General features: G+C 47.1%; 1 protein-coding gene across 3 annotated transcripts in view; it reads right to left on the bottom strand.

Annotated features, from left to right (window-relative positions):
* LOC126202832 (carboxypeptidase E-like) overlaps positions 1 to 25,529 on the bottom strand; it is a 493,528-nt gene that overhangs the window by 80,530 nt on the left and 387,469 nt on the right. For all 3 annotated transcript variants that reach the window (XM_049936897.1, XM_049936898.1, XM_049936899.1), the window contains 2 exons: positions 20,710 to 20,836; positions 12,272 to 12,456 (listed from right to left, as the gene is read on the bottom strand). In XM_049936897.1, coding sequence (XP_049792854.1) covers positions 12,272 to 12,456; positions 20,710 to 20,836 — 312 coding nt within the window. The remainder of the gene's footprint in view (positions 1 to 12,271; positions 12,457 to 20,709; positions 20,837 to 25,529) is intronic.

The following is a 25,529-nucleotide window of genomic DNA, read 5'->3' as shown; positions in this document are numbered from 1 at the left end:
AGGGGGGAAGGGGTAAGCAGAGCGAGAAGGAGAGAAATAAAAAGAAATTAAAAGACTGGGTTTTGCGGTGAAATGACGGCTGTGTAGTGCTGGAATGGGAACAGGCAAGGGACTGGGTGGGTAGGACAGTGACTAACGAAGGTTGAGGCCAGGAGAGTTACGGGAATGTAGGATGTATTGCAGGAAAAGTTCCCACCTGCGCAATTCAGAAAAGCTGCTGTTGGTGGGAAGGATCCATATGGCACAGGCTGTGAAGCAGTCTTTGAGATGAGAGGTATCATGTTTGGCAGCATGTTCAGCAAACAGGGTGGTCCACTTGTTTTTTGGCCACAGTTTGTCGGTGGCCGTTCATGCCGACAGACAGCTTGTTGGTTGTCATGCCTACATAGAATGCAGCACAGTGGTTGCAGCTTAGCTTGTAAATCACGTGACTGGTTTCACAGCCTTTGATGAGATAGGTGATGTTAGTGACTGGACTGGAGTAGGCAGTGGTAGGAGGATGTATGGGACAGGTCTTTAGACAGACATACAGAAAAACAGAGCAAACGCTCTCCAAATGTGGAGGTGAATGGATACAATCGAGTACAGTGCTATGCCTCTAGCTCAGTGCATTTGGACTGAGTTATATTGGTTACACATACTATTACTGTCCCTTCAAGTGTATCTTTCTATATATGTCACCTACTTGTCAGTACCTGGCGTAGTTAGTATCATGGCAGGTTGGGTGAAACATCCTCATCAAAAGGACTTTGTTGTCGGTGACTGGTCCTGTGAAGATGCAAAAGAAGACCTGAAGAAGAAGAACGGAATTCTCCTCCCTGATAATGTACGAGCAATTATTGCAGGTCCATCCAACTGTGGGAGGACTAATGTCCTCATGACGCTGCTAACACATGTAGATGGAGTCCGATTTGAACATGTTTGTGTATTCTCAAAAACACTGTTTCAACCCAAGTATCAGCTATTGCAGGAGATATTGCATGGCGTAGATGGTGTTACATACACGACATTCGGTGAATGCGGTGATACCCCTCCACATGAAGAAGCAAAGCCAATCCCTGTCTTCATATTTGGTGATGTTGCTGAGGAAAACCAAGACCAAATTCGAAAATATTTCCCTTTCGGTCGTCAAACGGGTGCTGATGTATTTTATCTAACCCAAACATATTCCAATATCCCGAAGCAGTTGGTTAGGGATAATGCAAACCTCATTATAGCCTTCAAACAAGACACCCTGAATTTAAAACACATTTACCAGGCAAATGTCGAACTGACAGGTCGTTCAATGATTTTGTAAAGATATGTGCTGATTGCTGGAATCATTCACAGTATGGTTTTCTCATTATTGATAAAACAAGAAAACTGAGTGATGGTAGGTACAGGCGAAACTTTCAAGAGTTCTGAATATATAGCACGGTAAGAGAGGATAGTACATCAGTATACGCTGCACCATGGACAAATTCGCTCCTATGTCTACATCTCAACCCGAGAGAATGGGTGTACACAGACAGAACATTCGCCTATACATGGATGCGAAAATTCAGGCTATTGTGCGTAAACTTGGAGGTATGCGCAAGGAACTAGAGACATATTTCCAGACTCTTCTGAGAATGGTGAATGTGTTAAATGAGTTAGTTAATGAAGTCCATTAGAAAGTAGCTGACTTAACTGAAAAGGTCGAGGCTATTGAGGGGAAAACAGATGTAAAGTTGCTTGTTGTTGAGAAGGGGGAGCAGGTACATAGTAACAGGATGAAGAAAATGAGCGTATATATAAAGCCTAACGCTGCAGAGATGTCTGATTAGTACACACCAAGATGTCAACGAAGCAGAAACTGATTCAAATGTCGGAAGCAGTTTGTGAGAAATTACGGTTGCTGAGGTTAGGGCATATGGATCGACAGCAAACACTAAAGAGAGACCTTTAAGCTGGTTACTGAACCTCTCGCCCGCCCCCGGCTGTCCGCTTTGGGAAGGAGCGCCTGGTCCCCGGCACGAATCTACCTGCCGAACTTGTGTCTAGGCCCAGTGAGCCGGCCAGTCTGTGGAGGGTTTTTAGGTGGTTTTCCATCTGCCTCAGCGAATGCGGGCTGGTTCCCCTTATTCTGCCTCAGCTACACTACGTCGGCGATTGCTGCGCAAGCAAGTTCTCCACCATTACTCTCTCAAACATAGGGGTAAAACGTAAATGTAAATGTCATGTGACTAGGGCCTCCCAATGCGTAGACCATTCGCCGGGTGCAAGTCTTTCGATTTGACGCCACTTCGGCGACTTGCGCGTCGAAACATAGGGGTTACACTGATGTGGTGTAAGACGTTCCCTGGGGGGTGGGGATGGCAGGGGAGGGGGGGGGGGTGGTCCAGCGGGGGCCAAACCGCAGGTGTGAGACGTTCCCTGGGGGGAGGGGATGGCAGGGGAGAGAGGGGGGGGGGGGTCCAGCGGGGGCCAAACCGCATAATAACCCTGAAAGAGTGGTTCGGTGTGGGACGGCGGAGGGGTAAAGTGGACTGCGGTAGTCGTCATGGGATTGTGGACCACTGCGGTTGCAGCGGGGACGGACCTCCTCTGTCGTTTCTATGCCGCTGGTTAACATACGTATATACTGAATCTCTCCAACAGCTCTCAGCAAAAACAAAAACACACGATAACGACGATGTTGCCATTGGCGAATTCATTATCCATCACGCCCCTGGTCAAATAGATAGAACATTTGGCATTAGCAGGGGAAGACCGTACATGTTGGGTACGCATCCTGCAACTGCAACTGATGACACAGTACAATTGGTGATAGGCGGTTTGAGAGAACACCTCGCTTAATGAAACTTATTTTCCTAAGACCTACCAAGAAACCCATTAATCATTTAGTTAACGATAGGGAAATGTAGTGTGAAATATTGCACATGATTGATGTACATAAGATCGCGAAAAGCCTGAGCAACAAGAAATATAAAACCATTATAAAACCAATACTTGAAGGCGAAAACGGGAACAACAACAACAGCAGCAGCAGCAGCAGCAGCGGTGATTTTATTGACATCGAGCATAAAGCAGTGAACAATCTAATCCCGCAGTATACATATTATGACGACCTCAACGGGCTAATAGATTGACTACGGTTGCTAATGGCTTGGGGTTGTTTCAATAATCTCTGAACTTAGAGAGAGAGGTATCATCGAATAAGTATGGAGACAGTACTTCGAGAACTGCACAAACCAGCAACCAAAACATACCCTCATAGTCATGTTATGATTAAAGGTTTGGATGACTTATGGCAAGCCGGCCGCTGGTGGCCAAGCGGTTCTAGGCGCTTCAGTCTGGAAGCACGCGACCGCTACGGTCGCGGGTTCGAGTCCTGCCTCGGGCGTGGATGTGTGTGATGTCCTTAGGTTAGTTAGGTTTAAGTAGTTCTAAGTTCTAGGGGACTGATGACCTGAGATATTAAGTCCCATTGTGCTTAGAGCTATTTGAACCATCTGTCTTATGGCAAGGTGATCTCGTAGATATGAGGGAATATTCACATGAGAATAATGGATTCAAATATATTTTAATGGTTATCGATACATAGTCCAAATTTGCTTGGGCATTACCTGTGAAAACAAAAACGGATAGAAATGTCGCAGATGTTTTTGAGCGTTTGCTACAGACAGGGACGAATCGATGCCCAGACAACCTCCAAACCGATCACGGCGGTGAGATTTACAATAGGTATTTCAAGACCGTGATGCAGCAGTATGGAATACATCACTACTCAACATTCACTCACCTGAAGGCAAGTATCGTGGAGCACCTGAACAGAATAATAAAAGGTCAAATGTGGATGCGTTTTAACCTTCACGGCTCATACGAATGGACACATATCCTCCCAGAAATAATTGCTCAGTATAATAGAACCAAACAAACCACAATAAAAATGTTCGTGATAATGGACTCATGGATACGGTGTACTATTGCATTAAAATGCTGGGTCCAAACAGACAGAAATTTAATGTAGGTGATTTGGTACGTATCTCAAAACACAAGATGGCATTTGAGAAATCATACCTACCGAACTGGTAAACAGAGATATTTACAGTTTCAAAGGTGCAACGAACTAATCCCAGAACTTACATACTGAAGGATAGTGAAGGTGAAGAATCTGCAGGCTGCTCCTACAGCGAGGAGTTGCAGAAAAGCTCAGAACTGGATGTTCTTCTAATGGAGAGACTCATAAGACGTCGTGGAAACAAAGCAGTAGTCAAATGGCTTGGTTTTCCTGCTATACAAAACAGTTGGATTGATGCCGACTATTTGCTACATAATGGGGGTGCATAGTTCACAACCACCGCAGTAGCATAACATGCGTGCAAGGAGATGCATTACAGGAGGTAGTGGTACTGTAGACAAACTGTCACTGGGATAACACATCCCAGGGTATAACTACTGAGGACCTGGGACAAAGCTTCAAAGAACGCTTGGCACAAGGTGATAAGGGGGTTAATTTGCTTGACAAAGCATGTATGGAACATAACACTGCATATACTGCAAATAAAGATCTATCAAGTCATTACGTTGTAGATAGGATTTCAGCTGATAAGCCTGAAGCGATACGGAGAAGAAAGGAGAATGGTATAGGTCCATGCATCGCAGCATTTGCAGTTGATAAGACCTGCGAGGAAAAATTAAGTTGCGTTTAGGAGTGATGAATATCAAGCGAGTTATGAGTGCTGCACGTTCTGCACTAAACAAGTAAGAGGACAAGGGCGGGAAGCACAGCTGTTTGAAGAACTGTAACCTGACTGCGATGTATCAAGCTACAAATGCACTGAAGCAGAAAGATGTGGGAAGAAGAAGAAGAAGAAGAAGAAGAGGATCGGTTAAAGCACCTCGAGTTCTGCCATTACCCAAGACATCTGGCGGTTCCCTTCCATTTCTCATCACTGCCCTCTCCGCACTCTCGGTTGTAGGGTCACTCACTGGTGGTGCTGCAGCTATCGCTCGAGCGGTCAAGAACGTACAAAACTCCCAAGCGAATTTAGGAGAGGCAAGAAGTCATAACCGCATGACGGAAGCCGCAGCCAACGGAAAAGGTCTATACTTGAAACCGTACACGAAAGGGCTTAGTCTAATCATAAATAAAAAAAAGCCCATTAGCGGTCCTACCAGATCGACCCCTCACAAAAACAGATCTTTGTTAGAGACAAAGAGACCAAGATTCCGTGGTGTGTTTATGCGGGATACATTACCGAAGACTATGTGGAAAACTGGTGAATGTGGCATTGTGAATTGAGATGTTGCTGGAGGCCCCAGCACCCACTGGGTATCGTATGTTATGAAAAATGTGGATACCGTCTACTATTTCGACTCATTTGGTGCACTGCAACCGTCAGAAGAATTACGACGATACTTCACTCACAGAAGACGTGTGTTCTACAATTACCAGCGCTATCAAGATATTAATACATACCTCTGTGGATATCTATGCATTATGTTTCTCTTGACGTTTGCAAAGAAGAAGAAGCATGCTGTGTAAGCAGGATCTTTAAACATTCCTTCATCAGTTGAGGTTCAGATGCAATATCGTACACTTTGACGTTAAGGGAACGATCATCTGTATTGCATGCAAATTACTTGCCACCATTTGATTTGAGCATGGAGTACTGCAATGATTGGACTGCAGACATACAACAGCATCCCAAATATCACTGAGACTAGCAACAAACTGCATCTGGATATTAATGGTGAAAAAGATATTTTTGAAATAAAACCGGGTGCATACGATATCCACGATTTAAACGAAGTCTTGAAACAGTCTGGAAAACATATTGAACTACATGCAAACATCAATACACTTAAATCTGAAATAAGGACTGCAAATGCAACGATTGATTTTAACCAGAAAGGTTCAGTAGGGCGCCTGCTGGGTTTCACAAAAGGAGAGGTTTTGAAGAAGGATCCAAGAAAATCTTACAAGTCAGACCAGACTGTGGACATACTTCCTGTCAGCAAAATAGAAGTTGGGTGTAACACTGCAAGAAACTCCTATCTCAACGATATTCTGGTTCACACTATTTACGGTTCTTCTTCTCAATTGCAACGGGGTATAACAGGGGTTCCCAACAAAATTTTCTCGAGGACCCCCCTCATCGAGCATGATTGGTACCTTGTCATATCACAGTATCAAGTACCTAAAAAAGCCAAATTAAGAGTCTTTTTATACATTTTCTTGGTACTTACAGAAAACATTGACATATTCATCATTGAAAAAATATTGAGCTTAAAACTGCTTATGTAGGAAGCGACCAAGACAAAAAAATCTGTTATCATACGAAATATATTTTTTATTCTAATAGCATCTTGCGGACCCCTCTGGCATAGCTCGCAGACCCCTGGGGGTCCGCAGACCGCCTGTTGGGAACCACTGGGGTATAAGATCGTTGAGACCCGTGCCAATGCGATATACCTTCCAGTGACAGCTCAGACATTGGATTATTTGGAGCTGTGTGTTGTGGACCAGAATAACCAACTTGTTGACTGTTTTGGTGAGGAGATCATTATACACTCCTGGAAATTGAAATAAGAACACCGTGAATTCATTGTCCCAGGAAGGGGAAACTTTATTGTCACATTCCTGGGGTCAGATACATCACATGATCACACTGACAGAACCACAGGCACATAGACACAGGCAACAGAGCATGCACAATGTCGGCACTAGTACAGTGTATATCCACCTTTCGCAGCAATGCAGGCTGCTATTCTCCGATGGAGACGATCGTAGAGATGCTGGATGTAGTCCTGTGGAACGGCTTGCCATGCCATTTCCACCTGGCGCCTCAGTTGGACCAGCGTTCGTGCTGGACGTGCAGACCGCGTGAGACGACGCTTCATCCAGTCCCAAACATGCTCAATGGGGGACAGATCCGGAGATCTTGCTGGCCAGGGTAGTTGACTTACACCTTCTAGAGCACGTTGGGTGGCACGGGATACATGCGGACGTGCATTGTCCTGTTGGAACAGCAAGTTCCCTTGCCGGTCTAGGAATGGTAGAACGATGGGTTCGATGACGGTTTGGATGTACCGTGCACTATTCAGTGTCCCCTCGACGATCACCAGTGGTGTACGGCCAGTGTAGGAGATCGCTCCCCACACCATGACGCCGGGTGTTGGCCCTGTGTGCCTCGGTCGTATGCAGTCCTGATTGTGGCGCTCACCTGCACGGCGCCAAACACGCATACGACCATCATTGGCACCAAGGCGGAAGCGACTCTCATCGCTGAAGACGACACGTCTCCATTCGTCCCTCCATTCACGCCTGTCGCGACACCACTGGAGGCGGGCTGCACGATGTTGGGGCGTGAGCCGAAGACGGCCTAACGGTGTGCGGGACCGTAGCCCAGCTTCATGGAGACGGTTGCGAATGGTCCTCGCCGATACCCCAGGAGCAACAGTGTCCCTAATTTGCTGGGAAGTGGCGGTGCGGTCCCCTACGGCACTGCGTAGGATCCTACGGTCTTGGCGTGCATCCGTGCGTCGCTGCGGTCCGGTCCCAGGTCGACGGGCACGTGCACCTTCCGCCGACCACTGGCGACAACATCGGTGGGTCTGACACACCGGTGTCAATGTGTTCTTTTTTCCATTTCCAGGAGTGTACAATTACATCTAAGGGGGGATGGGCGTAAGGTATAAAACAAGTGCTTACAATCCATAGCATGTCACTTTGCTACCTAACAGCAAAGTAATAACACGTGCGAGCTATCAGTTTCTTAAATGAGTTGACTTGAAACTGCACAATAAGATCCTCACTGAGTATACCGAGTCCAGTAGAGTATGACGAGAGAATTATACGTCAGGAATACTTCTCTCATAAACCTTATGCTTCAACCACATTTAGCAAGAACGATGAAATTAGGATTGACATCCAGCACCAAAATGCACTCACGCTTCCATGCAAGAGTTTCATATATCTAGAGGGGTCATTCAAGGAAAATGACAGCAGGGAAACAGTGGTATCCAAGCTTACACATAACGCTTTAGCATTCCTGTTCCAAGAGATAAGCTATGAACTCAATGGGTCTGAGATCGACCGTACACACAATGTCAGCATAACATCAACCATTAAAACATACGTCTCTGCATGACCATGTGATCAACTACTGGCCGCTGACTGTTGTTGTGCAATGAGTTGTATAAATGAATAGCTGCTGCACCATACGTAGAGCAATTCACAGTGGCATCTCAGTGTGTGAACATCACTGCAGACGGCCAGGGTTTCTATGATGGTGAGCGTAGGCGTTCATATGTAAAGATGTAGCGTTTGTAGGGTGCACACAAGATGCTGGAATAACAGAGAAATTCTCCGCAAACTTTGCATCACCAAGTTCTTTCAAGTACGGGAAGTCTGCTAAGATAGAGAAGAGTGCAAAGTGGTTAACAGATTTGTACCATGGAATTCACTGAGATGATCCTGGCATAGCCTATAAAGGTATCGTGACCACGCTTAATTTATTCGATCACATGGAATTTACATGAAGGGGAAGGAGAAGAGATAATGGATGCATCGAATCTTTAAGTTTGCTGCTATTCAAGACCTGGAATTCTACGGGTGTCCTCCTCTCCACTGATTCAAGAACATGTATGAAAACAGTGTTGCTGTGTCTCTTTATGAAAATGTAAAATTACTTTTAAGTTGGATCAGAAATAAATGAATTTTTATCTCACAACCTCTGTGTTCTTTTTTCTTAACCCTGCTCGAATTGTAGCAGTGTACAGTTTTTTAACGACATGCTATGTCTGTGGTTTTCTTCAAGTACAGGAGATACAATGTTAGACATGTCTGCTACATATCTTTGGAACTGGACACAGTCACATGCCTCCTGCTCCCATAACCCAATTCGTGCTGTATGATAGGCATAATTCCATGCAACCATTATATATCTTTTCTTATCCTCCATCTCAAGCTTCACCTCCTTCAAAGCACTCATCTTCAGCAAAAGCTAATGTATTTGAAACAGTGCTCCCACACCGGCAGCAGCAGCAGTTCGACGGGTAAATTCAGTGACGATCGCTAGGAAGAATGCACACTGTGATATTCTGGGAAGCATTGGGGCATCTATAGCAGTGCTAGACGCACATCGCAGCTATGGGTCATCGCGCCAGCAACGGTACCTAGGTGAAAACGTGTTTTGACAGGAATTTCTTGGGTGTCATACACGAAAGAGAGGTCGCCACTTCATCCCTGCGGGAGGCATACTGACACCTAAGTGTCGCTCGGCAGCTGACAGCGGTGGCGTCGGGCGTCGAGTGAGGGTGATGTGTTTTCTATTAGCGATTGTTTGTTTAAACTGTATACCGTCGGTTTCACTGACCAATAGGAGGCTGCAAATTAAAAATAACTACCACATACATGTGAAAAATATTGATTTAATTAGTTTGCATAAATTTTTTATATGAAAGTGATGTTAGCTGTACAATAGTTAAGGGGGGCTGCGAGGGTGGGTGACATGCAGCAGAACAGCAGGTTAAGTGTATAACACTAGGTTAATTTGCATAATTTTTATGTATAGTGCAGTACAATAGTTTAAGGGGGTGGGTGACAAAGAAGAATGCGCCAGAAATGGTGCTGAAAGGCATGTGAAATTCGAAAAGTGTACCAGAAAATGGTGGGGTGATATAACTAATTACTTAATTTGGCATGAAAGGCGGTACAATAGTTTAAGGAAATGGGGGTGACATGGAAAACCACTTAACAGAACAATAGCTTAAGTAGCTGTCAATCAAAGGAGAACAATAGGTTAAGTACCTGTCAATCAATGAAGAACAGGTTTGCCCGTGAGTGAATACGTGACCCCGATGTAGGCAACCCGCACTAACAAAGTGCACTAGCACCCCCTCACCCTACTACTATCGATTGTGCGGACCCTCCCGCCAGAGGTTCGAGTCGTCCCTCGGGCACGGGTGTGTGTGTGTGTTGTTCTTACCGTAAGTTGGTGTAAGTAGTGTGTCTAAGATAAGGGACCAATGAACTCGGCAGTTTGGTCCCGTAGGAATTCACACACATTTGAACATTAATCCTTGCAGACTATGAACACATTAAAGGAATGTACGATGAGACGAAATAAATTATTCATTTCGTTAAGGAAGAGAATATTTCAATTGACCCAAGTAGATGCAAGTGTGCATCAGCGCATCATCAAGAAAAGGGCGCACGAGGACCAACGTGTCCACCGTGCAGGGTGTGCTGGAGCTGCGAGTCGCAGTGTCGGCGGCCGGTGACTGCAGACAATCCCCTCGCCGGCTGGACTGCTTGTAAGATTCCTGAACGAGTCGGCACCCCTACCCTACCCCACAGTAAGCCCAGCGTAGGAGAGCGGGGCGGCGCAGGCCCGTCGCGTGGTCACAAACTCGCCCGTTGGACACCTTCTGAATAAAGTCTGGGAGTCTTAAGCGGGAAACTGCAGGAAAACTTGTGATTCGCTCCCTGGCCTTAAAGAGCGCGTTAGTCGGCGACCCCTGTGGACTGACGCTGGTCCCTCCCGGCAGTCACGACGCTGCGGCACCTGCGAGTACGGAACCGGCGCACGACACGCACGGTGCTCACTTACTGAGGCCGCGGCTAATGTGGTCGCCGAGCACCCGCGTGGTTCGCGGTGCCTCCAGAGGCGCTGTTTCCTGGCAAGAGTCGGACGCCCTCCCCTCTCGTCGCCGCCACGTCCGTTCCTAGCCGGCACACCGTGCCCCTGCCGGTTTTCGTTCGCTCCGGTGGGCGCACCACACACGGAGGGTATAGAATCTGGTACCGGCTCCGAAGAAAATTATCTCTCGCACGTACGGGGTACACGTCTCGTCGGATTCGAAGCACGAGCTGAAATCGCGGCGTCAGTACCGCCTTTTATCCCCAAAGATTCCCATTTTTCTCCGATCTTTGCTCTTAAAATTTCATACGGGCTATACCGATCTGTTACGATCCTAAAATCTTGTATACGATTCGCTTGACAGGGTGCGCGGCCTGAACGAGGCTCCAGATACGATGGTACTCGGTAACTGACCCTCCAGGCGTGACGCGACTACAGACAAAACAAGTAGTGTACTTCCTTCCCGGTGTTACGACTGGAACCGACCGGCTGTCTATCTCACTCCGCCGCGTAGGCACGGCGCATGCCCGGTTGCTTACGTCTTCGTGCGGGTCGAGCGACAACCACGAACAGTGTGAGGCACCGTGTTATGTTGTTGGTGCAATACACACACCCGGCGTCAGTGTTCACGACCGCTCGCGATCGACGTCACGCTGCACTTTTTTTGGTGTCTGTGTACGTTTAGTTCTAAGCCTTTCCCACGACATTTTAAGTATCCTATTAACTTCTTTATTCGCTCTCGTTTTTCTTCTCGTTATTCTTTTTTCATTTGCAATCATTGGACACGGCATTTCACTACTACATGTGTGCTATCTGTTCTTCTGCACATGTCCACAAGAACAGACGCCACACATTCGTGATTCCGTAACCATATGATGAAAGTGAAGTACGGATGTGAGCCGCATGAGGGCGTAGAATTTGTGGTGGGGCGGTCTCGAACACGGATGTCCCGCTTGACGTGAGCGGTCGCCTGCCTCGAGCACGTCCGCTATCCGAGCACGCCTCGCCATCGTCCCCAGGTCTTAACTTGTAGCACAACACTGCCGGAATACTGTGCGAGAAGTTGACAAATTGGCGCGCATGGGAGGCGTGCTCGGATAGCGGACGTGCTCGAGGCAGGCGACCGCTCACGTCAAGCGGGACATCCGTGTTCGAGACCCGCCCCACCACAAATTCTCACCTGTCGTCACTGCATTATTTCTATGCCCTCGTGCGGCTGACATCGGTACTTCACTTTGGTTCAAATGGCTCCGAGCACTATGGGACTTAACTTCTGAGGTCATCAGTCCCCTAGAACTTAGAGAAGTACTGCAACCTAACTAACCTAAGGACATCACACACATCCATGCCCGTGGCAGGATTCGAACCTGCGACCGTAGCGGTCGCTCGGCTCCAGACTGTAGCGCCTGGAACCGCACAGCCACTCCGGCCGGCATTATGCAGACATACTGCTATTAATGTGGCCAGCCGATACATAACGATTTATAGCAGAAACCTGAAAACAATTCGTATCGAGAGTAAGACGGAACAGGGGCGGAATACTGAGAGAGCGGTACGTCGTGTGGTAGGTAGTCGCGCCCGCTTCCTCGCTGCACTGCTGTTGCTGGCGGGTCGACTCTGTAAGGCCAGCAGTGCACGAGCTGCAGGCTGGTGCAACTGACCTGTGTCCGCGGCATGGGCGGCCCCTGGGCCAGCGGCACGAGCGCGAAGTCGAGGCGGCGCGCCTGCGAGTGCGGCGGCAGGTTGGTGACGAGGGCGCGCCGGCTCTGCGGCTCGTAGCCCTCGCGAGAGGCGGTCAGCACGTAGGCGCCGGGCGTCAGCAGCCGCCAGTAGTCGCCGTCGTGCACTGCAGGCACACACGTACTCACATGTGCTGAGCTCAACCCACACTGTGCAGGGCAAAGAAGGTCTGCACAGACGCACAAATTACAAGTATTTAGTGCACTCGAATGCATCTTATCCATTCCTTTTCATCTACAGCGTGGAGAAAAATTGTGTCACCATATTTTAACCCTGGATAGCTGATGCCAGTTCTTGTTGTTGTTCTTGCTGTTGTTGTGGTCTTCAGTCCTGAGACTGGTTTCATGCAGCTCTCCATGCTACTCTATCCTGTGCAAGCATCTTCATCTCCCAGTACCTACTGCAACCTACATCCTTCTCAATCTGCTTAGTGTATTCATCTCTTGGTCTACCTCTACGATTTTTACCCTCCACGCTGCCCTCCAATGCTAAATTTGTGATCCCTTGATGCCTCAAAACATGTCCTACCAACCGATCCCTTCTTCTAGTCAAGTTGTGTTACAAACTTCTCTTCTCCCCAATCCTATTCAATAGCTCCTCATTAGTTACGTGATCTACCCACCTTATCTTCAGCATTCTTCTGTAGCACCACATTTCGAAAGCTTCTATTCTCTTCTTGTCCATACTAGTTATCGTCCATGTTTCACTTCCATACATGGCTACACTCCATACAAATACTTTCAGAAACGACTTCCTGACATTTAAATCTATACTCGATGTTAACAAATTTCTCTTCCTCAGAAACGCTTTCCTTGCCATTGCCAGTCTACATTTTATATCCTCTCTACTTCGACCATCATCAGTTATTTTGCTCCCCAAATAGCAAAACTCCTTTACTACTGTAAGTGTCTCATTTCCTAATCTAATTCCCTCAGCATCACCCGACTTAATTCCACTACATTCCATTATCCTCGTTTTGCTTTGGTTGATGTTCATCTTAGGAACCAAAATTACTTACGATGTGTAGGTCGACGATGCACCATCTTTAAACTTGGCGCCGAGCGCTCCGATTGGCCGCGGGGTCGCCCCGTTGCCCGTTCGTTAGTTGACCGGCAGCGCTACGGCTGACTGTTCACACATACAAATGCCCCTCGCCCCGTCACTGCCCCAACGTGATACGCGCACGTGTCGAACAGTTCTTGCTGTTTGCTCCACCTCACGTCAGAGGCATTCACACGTAGGCTTCACTTCGGAACACACGCATCACCTGCGATTTAGTCACACAGTAAGCATGGTGGCACGATATTCGTTTGAGGAACAAATAGATACGGTTTGTTTGCGTGGCCATCCTCCGCTGCAAGCATAGAAATACCTGTTTTGCAAATAAAACCGCCTTTTCCTGCTGCCACATAATTTATTTATCCCTTACGCATTTCGCCTTTTTCTTGTTCTAAGGCATCATCAGTGGGGTCTATAACGATACAGTTTTGTTATTTTTAGATTATTAAAGAGTTCACGTCGCGATTTTTTATTTAAAAAGTAATTACTTCCGACTTGCTCATCTGCGCTTCCTCTCATCTGGTTTGGAGGCCGCCCTACCACTTTATTACCGACATGCAAGCACAACTTTGCGTTCTGACCTTCTTCACGCTGTTCACCATGTTTCTCCTTCTTTTCTGTGGTGTACTATCGTTTTTTTGCCACTCGATATAACTATTTCGTCTGACACTGCTTTTAACAACGTAAGTATTGCAACTCAATGACGTCTTTCCTCCTCTTTGACATGTCTACCTACTTGTTGTCAACCTAACGAAGTATATGTTCAACAGGGAGGGGGAGGGAGAGAGAGAGAGAGAGACAGAGGGAGAGAGCTAAACAATTTATTTTGGGGGGGGGATGTTGGTGGTTTGAATTTTATGGTGTTGAATATGAATGTACTAGCCCTTAGCGAGTGGTTGAAAGCTTTAGTGACAGCTGATTTGACTTTTCGTTTCAATATTTTGCTTTGGTATTCTGTATGTGGTAATTTCCTTGCAGAGTTAGGTGTTTTCATTGTTGATTCTAATTATTTTCATGTCATCTTCTCTAGTGGTTGGTTTGTAGTCATGTTCTCTTAGGCGTTCTGCATATGTGTCCCATACTTCCAGGCTCTCATGTGTTCTTTGTATCTGACATCAAATATTCCAACAGTTTGTTCTATGTATCTGCTAACAAGTGTTATACAGTAGATGATATATACCTACTTTCTGGTATATGTCTCTGTTTTTGTCAGTTTTGGGGAGTATATTTGTATAGAATAGTCTGTTGTGTATGCTATGTACATTCCTTGTCTTTTGAAACTGACCGAGCGAGGTGGCGCAGTGGTAGCACACTGGACTCGCATTCGGGAGGACGACGGTTCAATCCCGCGTCCGCCCATCCTGATTTAGGTTTTCCGTCCTTTCCCTAAATCGCTGCGGCACCTGGCGCCTCGCGCTGGTTTTGAATGACGTTCGCCCGAGTGCCTGTCCGCTCCGGAGTGGAGCCGTACAGCCGGCCGCGGTGGTCTAGCGGTTCTGGCGCTGCAGTCCGGAACCGCGGGACTGCTGCGGTCGCAGGTTCGAATCCTGCCTCGGGCATGGGTGTGTGTGATGTCCTTAGGTTAGTTAGGTTTAAGTAGTTCTAAGTTCTAGGGGACTTATGACCTAAGTTGTTGAGTCCCATAGTGCTCAGAGCCATTTGAACCATTTGAACCTAAATCGCTCCAGGGAAATGCTGGCATGGTTCCTTTGAAAGGGCACGGCCGACTTCCTTCCCTAATCCGATGAGACCGATGACCTCACTGTTTGGTCTCTTCCCCCAAAACAACCAACCAACCAATTTTGAAAATGTTGCTGATTTTATGAGTGAGTTTGTGTTTCTATGTCATTGTGTACCAGCTTGTGTTTTCTTTAATCTTTTTCTGCTACTCCTGTGTAGTTGTTATAAGGCTGCGTCTTTCTGTTTGGTTCTGTTGTGTTGTTGTCTGTGGTTTGGTGCTTTCTGCTTTTATTTCACATTTAATTTTGTTGTTTAGCTTTGTGACAATGTTTTTCTTGTAACCATTATTTTGTGCTATCTCTGTTATTATGTCCAGCTCTCTTTGGTGTCTGGCACTGTGCTGAATCTATGAAGCATGTGTCGCACTGCTGCTTGCCTTTGTGAGTGTGGGCGGTTCTGGGATTGGGGAATGATATAATGTCCGTTGCTGTAGGTTTACGGTAAATTTGAAACATATGCTTATTGTTTTGTTTTTCGATTGTTATATCCAGAAAGTTAATTAGCCCCAGGATAAGCAGAAAAAGTCGAAAAAAACACAAGATGGTACATAATGATATACAATACAAACTCAGTCATAAAATCGCCAACATTTTGAAAAGACAGGGGAATAAACATAGCATACACAACAAACAATTCTATACAAAAATACTCCCCAAAACTGACAAAAACAGAGACATATACCAGAAAGTAGGTATATATCATCTACTGTGTAACACTTGTTAGCAGATACATAGAACAAACTGTTAGAATATTTGATGTCAGATACAAAGAACACATGAGAGCCTGGAAGTATGGGACACATATGCAGAACGCCTAAGAGAACATGACTACAAACCAACCACTAGAGAAGATGACATGAAAATAATTAGAATCAACAATGAAAACACCTAACTCTGCAAGGAAATTACCACATACAGAGTACCAAAGCAAAATATTGAAACGAAAAGTCAAATCAGCTGTCACTAAAGCTTTCAACCACTCGCTAAGGGCTAGTACATTCATATTCAACACCATAAAATTCAAATCACCAACATCCATCCCCCCCCCCCAAAATAAATTGTTTAGCTCTCTCTCTCTGTCTCTCTCTGTCTCTCTCTCTCTCTCTCTCTCTCTCTCTCTCTCTCTCTCTCTCTCTCTCTCTCTCTCCCCTCCCCCTCCCTGTTGAACATATACTTCGTTAGGTTGACAACAAGTAGGTAGACACGTGAAAGAGGAGGAAACACGTAGTTGAGTTGCAATACTTACGTTGTTAAAAACAGTGTCCGACGAAATAGTTATATCGAGTGGCAAAAAAACGATAGTACACCACAGAAAAGAAGGAGAAACATGGTGAACAGCGTGAAGAAGGTCAGAACGCAAAGTTGTGCTTGTATGTCATTAATGAAGTGGTAGGGCGGCCTCCAGATCAGATGAGAGGAAACGCATCGTAAGTAATTACATTTTTAAATAAAAAATCGCGACGTGACCTGTTTAAAAATAACGAAACTGTATCGTATAGGCCCCACTGAAGATGCCTTAGAACAAGAAAAATCGAAAAGCGTCTGAAATAAATAAATGAAGTGGCAGCAGGAAGAGGCGGTTTCATTCACAGAGCAAGTATAACGAGATACGGCTAGCCGACGGTAATGCGCGTCAAGCTCGACGGTCGTACGAGGAACGGTACTATGCAAGACGCCACCCGTACCCATAAACGTTGACAGCAGTTCACCGACGACTTAGCGGAACAGGCTCGCTAGCAGAATGTCACGGTCATGCTGGACGACGGGATGCTGCACTTGAAGAGACTGTTCTCCAGCGCTTCGAGGAAGTACGTGACACATGTACTCGAGCTGTTGGACACGACACGAGGGTCACTCGTCGGTTAATCTGGATGTTTTGAGGGGTGACGACCGACACCCATTTCGTTTCCACCCTGTCCTACGGCGGACTATGAACACAGGCTAGGGTTTGGCCGATGGTTTCTGCGACGTGTTGCACCAGATCCCGACTTGCCCGCCCCTGTGTTGTTTACCGACGAGTGCACCCTCCGTCGAGAAGGCCTTTACGATACTCGGAACATTCATTACTGGACAAGGGGAAATACTGACGTCACGTACGTCCACGGACACCAGGAACGGTTTTCGCTCGACATTCTGGCAGGCATTGTGGGTGACCATCTGATTGGGTCGGTCCGTCTACCTCCTCGACTCACTGGGGGAAATTATCTTCACTTTTTGCAAGAAACTGTACTCGGTCTGCCGGATGTACGGCTACGCATGTGGTTGCAGCACGACGGGGCGCCCGCACATACCGGTCGTGCTGTATGCACATGTTTAAATGAACTCTTCAAAGGCGGGGTACCTGGCTGAGTTGGTCGCAGGACGCGGCCCCCGCGATCACCAGACCTCACGCCACCGGACTTTTTCCTGTGCGGATTCTTCGAGGTTCCAGGTTCCCACCTGGATGAGAACCACCTACAAACGAAGAGGAACTAATGGATCATATTCTGCATACCGCCAATCATACCAGGGCAATGGCAGGAACCTTTGAAAGAGTTCGGCAAAACACCGTTGGACGTTACGAAGCTTGCATCGCATCAGAGGGTCGCCAATTCGAGCACCTGCTTAAAGTAAACAATGTCCTAGGTACACGATTTGTAGCAGACTCCCTGTACGCGGACTAACAGCTGTTGACGAGTTTGTTGCCGGTACTTCTTATGGACGAGTCGGGACGGGACGTCGGCGGATTCGCCCCCAGGCCCCCAGAGTCGGAGGCTGGCGCGCCGCCATCTCCGGCAGACAAAGCACTGTCCAGAGCATCCGGCAACGGGGCAATCCCGCGGCCAATCGGAGCTCGTGGCGCCAAGTTTCCATACTTAAAAAATTGTGCATTACCCACCTACACAACATTAGTAATTTTGTTTTCCTACAGGCATCAGCTATCTAGGGCTAAAATTTCGTGACAATTTTTCTCCACTCTGTATAGCTCTGCTAACTGTAGTTGTGTTCCTGTCTTAGCGACCGTTAGTAATCACGCCATCTTTCAAAGGAACTGTACAGGGTCGTTTTTATTCTGTGTTGGCACACACCAATCTCTGACCGAGGACGTTTGCCAAGCTGTACAGCCTTCATTGTGTCAGGGTTAGCAAAGCCCTCGTTTTGTAGCTTTGTGCACACGTTACCCGTATACTGGTATTCTGAATGTTTCGACGAGAGTATCGTTTCCTCCATGTTTAAATGCGCTAAGAGAACTTTTGCTCGCTGGGTTCCTACAAGTTACCGCTTTACCGATTTACTAGTGGGAATGCATTGCACTTTCTTATTGTATCAGGACAATAGTACAGAGTGCAATACGAGTAATGTTTTGGCACTGCTTTCTTTCACTTTTTAAAATGTCGCTAAAGTGTTTCATTGTCGCCATTCCATAGAGTTATGATTTAATGTCTGATTCGTGCCTCCTACTTTGTACACTGGACGACTGCAGTCAAGGTCGGTTTGTTAGTGTTATGAGACAAGTAAAGGTTCTCGTGACGCATGTGCCCCTATCACTATTAACAGTCGCTTCTCCAGACTACGCCACAGCTCTGACGCGTCTCGCTCTTCCTGCCCACGTGTGACACGTGTGTTCTGTTCTCGTGGGTAGGACAGTGTCCTCTGCACCACTGATTCGTTGTCAATGTTAAGATTTATCTTTTTACTCGATGTCATCTCACTTAATTCGTGTTCCTTGTAACGACACAGAACAAGACCATACAATAAATAATATTAAAATATTGACTGTTTTGCTCACAAACTGGTACCTGTTAAACTCTCTCGATATTACTTAGATGATTGATGCCGATCATAAGAGGGCTTAAATACGTACGTGTACTGCCAGTTTCGTCGATCACGCTTCGACGTAGAATTTCCTCGACGACTCCCCTTGCCCAGTTGTTGCAGTTAAATGAATTGCCAGGTGTCTTCCTTATAATTCCTGTTTGTTAGGAGTTGTAAGTAGTTGAACCAGGCTACTTGCTACACACTCATGTACCGTCAAATCTCATTATCAGCCCAGTAATATCCAGCTAGATGAGCTGGAAGAGATGCAATCTCTTACAGGTGTCCACGGAGTTTTGGTGCATCGTTCAGTGAACTAATCTCTACTGCGCACAAGTTTCGAACTTTTTCAGCTGTACACAGTGAGGGGGGGGGGAGGGGGGAACCGACAATCTGTGCCCACAGTGTCGGTCTGCTGGCAGTGAGCCGAATGGTGCGCCGCACGACCGCGAGATGTGTGCTGCGCATTTGGAACAATAACAACGATGATCTATTACGAGTCGCGGGGTTTTATCCATTATATTGGCTGATTCGACAAGGAGCTCTCTGTCCCTTATATACGGATACTGTGCTAGAGCAACTTTCCATTCTGTCCCTATATTTCACGACGTATTCACTTATTTGGGTACGAAATAGCGACCTCGTACATAAGACAGCAATGAGTTAACAGATACTGAAAGTTGTGTAATCGAGGGTAGTATACATTCTCCGAAAGTGCTAACCTGATTTTAGAGAGTGAAACACCGCCAAATTTATCCCTTTTCGGATCTGCGATAACAGAAGGGAAATCACAGGACAATGTCAAGTTCATTCTAGTGTCTCTCTAATTAATATTGCTATTGCGAGAGGCTTGTCGTTGCTTAGCGACTACTTTGTCAGAATTCATCTGCGTGAAAACAGAATTAGTTTCCTCACAGGTACGGAAGGTACATTACCCGATCGAAATACCTGTGCAGCGGTGTGACGAGTGAGAGCACGGCCTGTGACGGGGGCGGGCAGTGAGCTGCAGCGACGGCAGGGGGGCTGGGCTCAGTCGCTTCCACTCAGCTGGGTGTTCCCAGAGAAGGAAACCCATCAGGGGCATCTCAGCCCTTCTGAAGCTACCCCGGCCGACTACTGGTGGCGCGAGTGTCGAAGGAACAACCGTAGCTAAACCGAGGCCGGGCACACCTCAGCACACCTCTGGGGGCATCGAGCATCCCAGAGGGAACGTGTAAGAAATCACCAGGAAGAATCACTCGTGATTTCCGATGTGCTACCAGCAGTCCATCACGACTTAACGAGTCTCGCACTCGGTGTGACGGTACAGGGGCAGTGTCTGCTCCCCTCGTAGTGCCGAATACGGAAGGATGAGGACACACTTTACAGCACAGAGCAGGAACTGTCCTGACACCACGACTGAATCAGTATTACAATCCAGCCTGTCACAAAGCGGCGTCTGTCAGTGAACGGTTTGTGGACTGTGATGTTCCTGAACTGCACCGGCCTGCCCAGAGTCCCGACACGAATCCGACAGCACACATTTAGGACGAGTTATGAGGTCGGCTTCACTCGAGACCCCGACGGCCGACGTCAGTGCCCTCCCTCGGCCTTTGAGGCACAACGGGTCACCACCATTCCCAAGCAGAGATTCGGGCACCTCACCCAATGTATCGTCAGCAGAGTTCGAGCCACCGTGTAGGTGAAGGGTGGGCGCATCCCGTACTGATGTCCGAGCACTTTTCACGGACACAGTACGCTTTTGTTTCTGAGGTAGGGCCGCTCACCTGAGGTGACGTCGTGTCGGATGTCGACGGGCTGTCCGCTGGTGACGTTGGCCACGTGGATGAGGGCGTTGGCGAGCGGCTGGCCGGTCAGCGCGTCCCTCACCACGCCCTTCAGCCCGATGTGCGCCTGCAACACACACACACACACACACACGACGCTGCCGCTCAGCCGGTCGCCGTAACAACCAACCTGACGCACACCAACACAAACACCACGATCGGCCAGCAGCCGTAGCACACGTGCGCTGCCGCCGTCGTTACGCTCTCGGAGGCAGGTCCTATTTATGTACAACCTCTGATAATGAAGTTCGGTGAATGAAGTCAGAACAGTCGATCGGGCAGCACTGGCGACTCAGAACGCTGCACCTGCGTAGCGGCCGGTGTTGACGACCCGCCCCCACCGTAGTTCAGCTAAGCTCCGTGTGTGTCCCGTGTTAAACCTGTCGGACGGAGTGCCCGTTTAGTGCGCCGGTTCTGAACTGAGAACAGGACGGTGAACGAGCAAAGGATTTTGTTTCGAGCTTGGCAAGACACCGAAATAAACGCGTGCACCGCTGGTACGTGTTCACGGGCTGAAGCACACTCCCTGAAGTTTCTGTACGAGTGGTTCGCCCGTATTCGAGGAGGCCGGGAAAGTGTTTCTGAGAACCCCCGTAGCGGAAGGGCATTAATCACGATCGACTGTCGATTAACAGTGCGCACGATAGCGGATGAACTGCAGATGAACCGTGAATCCGTGCGACAAATCCTTACCCACGAGTTAGGGAAGAAGAGAACGTGTTGTCGTCCTGTGCCACATCACTTGACTGACGATCAGAAGGACGCACGTTCGGAGGCTCCACAGGATCGTGTCGAAATGGTGGATGCGACAGTCAATTTCTCGAACCGTACTGTCACGGAGGATTAAACCTCCTGTCTCCGGTATGACCCTGAAACGAAACGGCAAAGCATCGAATGGCGTTCTCCGATATCACCTCGTCGGTAAAAGGTAAGAGCCGAAAAATCACGCACCAAAACGATGTTCGTCACCTTTTTCGACAGTCAAGGCATTACCCCCGACGAATTACTACCCGAGGGTATGACGTTGAACGCTGCACGGTAGGATTTTGACCCGTTTCGTGCAACGTCTACCCAGGGTACGACCTCAGTACGCACAACGAGGCCCCTGTCTTTTTTATTCATTACAACGCTCGCCCACACACAGCCAATATCGTCAAACAGTTCCACCATACTCGCCGGATCTCAATCCTCCAGACTTCTTCCTATTCCCTCGACACAAACTCGCTTCGAAAGGAAAGAGATTTGACGATATTCCTGACATCCAACGAACGTGCCGTGGCTTTTGAACACCATCCCAAAGGAAGACTTCGTACAAAGTTTCCAGGGCATGTATCGCAGAGCTCAGCGGTGCATAGTTATGTGAGGCGACTATTTCGACGGGTAGTAAGGTAACTGTAGTTCATAGTTCGTCCATGTTAGTGTTACAGGACTATTAACCGAACTTTATTGTCAGAGGTTGTATCAGATAGCTTATCACTAAGTGTAAGTTACCATAAATGGAAATGTAAGATATTGTAATGTATAAACAGGTATCGACGTTCTTCTTAATCCAACATTAGTTATGTAGCTTTTTTTTTTTACAATCGTTTACAGTCGCAGTCTCTATAGTGTTGCGTTCTGATTGTCGCGGTGTTAATACGCAGTGTGAAAACAGCTGACACTCTATCCCGCTCCGTAGTGAAACTCGCGCGCGGAACACATTGAACAAGTTTACGGGAAAAAACTGCTCAGAAGGTTTCCGAGGAAGTGTACACTTTACAAGTTAGGGTGTTCTTTAAACGGGCTGCACAGATGACTCGCTGGTATTGTAGAATGGTAATGTGGAACAGTCAACGGACTCATTGTGTCTCGGTTTGGTCTTCCGTTTTTTCGTTCAATTTTAAATACATACATCCTTTAAATATAAAATTCACTGTATTTACGCCGATTAAGAGCTATCTAGCCATCATTTTTATCAAAGATGCCCTTCTTCTTGCATATTAAATGAAAAATTCCACTTGAAATTTAAAATATAAATTATGAATCATCGATATTTTATAAAAGATTGTCAATAAAAGTTGTTGAAATTAAGAAAACATAATAAATGTTTGGGACAAAAATGAAAAATCCAAGTATGGAAAATAGAATACTCTCTCTTTTGACCGTGTCTACTGTTTTATACGACAGATGTGGTCTTATACGAACCAGACAGATAAGCGTCGTAGAAATATGGAAAACAATAATTTCCACCGCATCGAGCACTCCGTACAAATGCTGCATTTATACATTTTCCACCTTACCAGTGCAATATGAACCCAACAGAACTGATCTGGAGCCATGTTACGGGATAGAAATAACGAGACGTTTAGGCTGCCAGACCAGACCTGCTGGAGCTAACGCACGAGGCTTTGTGACACATCACTGCCGAACGCCGACGGGACACAGAACGGCATGTCCAAACAAGAGGGCAAAATGTGGCGCTCGGGTGAGTTTACCAGACGACTGATTAAGTAATGGTTTCAGTAGCTTCAGTACTTAACTATATCGAGAAATCCCTGCAATAAACTTTTCCTTCACGCATAGCTGGCTCAGAAAAATTATCCTGTTTTCAAGTCAGGAGTTTTCATCGCAGCTGTTTTTAATTACAATACTGAGATAGCTAAGAACGAGAGCATGTTATGCTTGTCGTGTGGCCCGCCTAAGAAGGGCACGCTAGTGCTGGAGTTCCGCAGAATATTATTTCATTCTCTTTAAAAATTAAATGACATTCGAAGTTATATTCTTTCCCTGCTCGTCACATTTTACGTTTCACATCACTGCAGGTTAGTCGGCCCAGATGGCCGGCAAGTGTTGTTCTCTGGTTCGATGCGGCGGTAAAGCCGTTGCCCCGTACTATCGCCCAGTATATCTGCGGGTAACGCACAGCGTCAGTTATTATCGTACTTAAATGTACTCGCGACACCTTGGCTTCTGCTCCACGTGAAACGAAATCCAATAGGATTCCAGCAGACACGGAAGAATAGATGCTGTAGTGTTTACATCTGGTTTATTCTTGTTTTTGGTCGGCTGCGCGACATGCATGCGGGGAACGCAGTAAGTGCAGTAATGTCCACGTGCACATTGGGAAAGTTAAAGCTACTGATGTGTATAAACACGACCCGTAGCGGTCTCATTAACATTAACTTGGCAAACAAAATGCACTGGCAACATTAAAGCACACTCCGACATGGCTTAGGCCTACATGCTGCTCGAGTTACGGAAAGAGCACCTGCGTAAGGCGACGGCGAGAGGCGCTTCCCACGAGGGGTAGGCGCCACGCCACTTGCGGCTGGGCGATGCAGCCTGTATTTTTCACGTCGCTCGAATGCAACTTGAAACGAACAACTCTACGATATTTTCTCCCAACAGTTCGCGCCCCCCTTCCTCCGTTTCTGAGCAAACCACTGCTAAAGTTGAGAACGCACAACCGATAGGTAACTTCTTTCCTCATCATCATATATTTTGCTACAAATGGGGGAAAAAATTGTTACGGCTAATGCTTACGTACCCACAAAGCAAACACTGTTCAACGAAACTGCCGCAGGCGGTGCGAAGGAGGCGAAGGCTACGACAGGGGAGCAGAGGACCTCTGTTCGATTCCCGAATGCACTGTGCTTTTATTTGATTTTAATTATTTATTTATTTCTTTTATCTCTCCGCACTGACATCGGGACGAATAGGATTATTAAAAAGTTAGATAAATCAATAACGAATAAGAACGAGGTCGGCAAATCAATTTCTCAAACGGCTTGGATTAGCAAAGAATTAAAATTTTTAGCCTCGATGTAGAAAGCAATTCCGAGTAAGACTGCTGCGACTTGGTGACGACGCAGAACAAACAGCTGAAGTGCGAAGCTCGTTTGCAGCCTGCCGCCCAGCGGAGCTCTAATTTCGAGGCTTCTGCAAACCCAGCGGCAAGTGGCCAGTCGCGCGGATGCTAAAACGATTCACAGCATAGTTCACGATTAACTTGCAGCTTCGATTTTTCAGGCGACGTTATCCTATTCGCGGTATTCAGTAACATTAAATGCAAAAGAAGAAATATTTTAAATGTAAAACCGGATTGTTTTCCGCTTAATCTTCAGACGGGACGATAAACACGCACCAAAAAATGTTTTGCATCACCCCGGTTCCCAGAACTCCTGAAGACAGACCTTGACTGTCGATATTGTATCACAGACACAGTCCCTTTGACTGTTCAGAGATGTCAGTAAACCCGCACAAAGATGTAAACAACCGTGCACAAGCAACGCCTATTATACGAAGGGGGTCCGATAGCCGATCAGTTGCAGTCATTCCACCGGGAAGGAGCTGTACGGCTCGTGTTGTCTGTAGTTCAACCATGCCTAGACAGTCAATACCGCGGTTCGATCGTGTCCGCATTGTTACTTTGTGCCAGGAAGGGCTCTCAACAAGGGAAGTGCCCAGACGCCTCGGAACCAAAGCAATGTTGTTCGGACGTGGAGGAGATACAGAGAGACAGGGACTGTCGACGACAAACCTCGCTCAGGCTGCCCAAGGGCTACTACTGCAGTGGATGACCGCTACCTACGGATTAAGCTCGGAGGAAGCCTGACAGCAACGCCACCATGTTGAATAACACTTTTGGTGCAGCCACAGGACGTCGTGTTACAACTCAAACTGTGCACAAAAGGCAGCACGATGCGGAACTTCACTCCCGACGTCCACGGCGAGGTCCCATCTTTGCAACCACGACACCGTGCAGTGCGGTACAGACGGTC

Source organism: Schistocerca nitens, chromosome 1 (genome assembly GCF_023898315.1).
Source record: "Schistocerca nitens isolate TAMUIC-IGC-003100 chromosome 1, iqSchNite1.1, whole genome shotgun sequence".
In the NCBI taxonomy this organism is placed as follows: Eukaryota; Metazoa; Arthropoda; class Insecta; order Orthoptera; family Acrididae; genus Schistocerca; species Schistocerca nitens.
The sequence above is the reverse complement of the archived record's forward strand: the minus strand, read 5'-3'. Positions and strand labels throughout refer to the sequence as shown.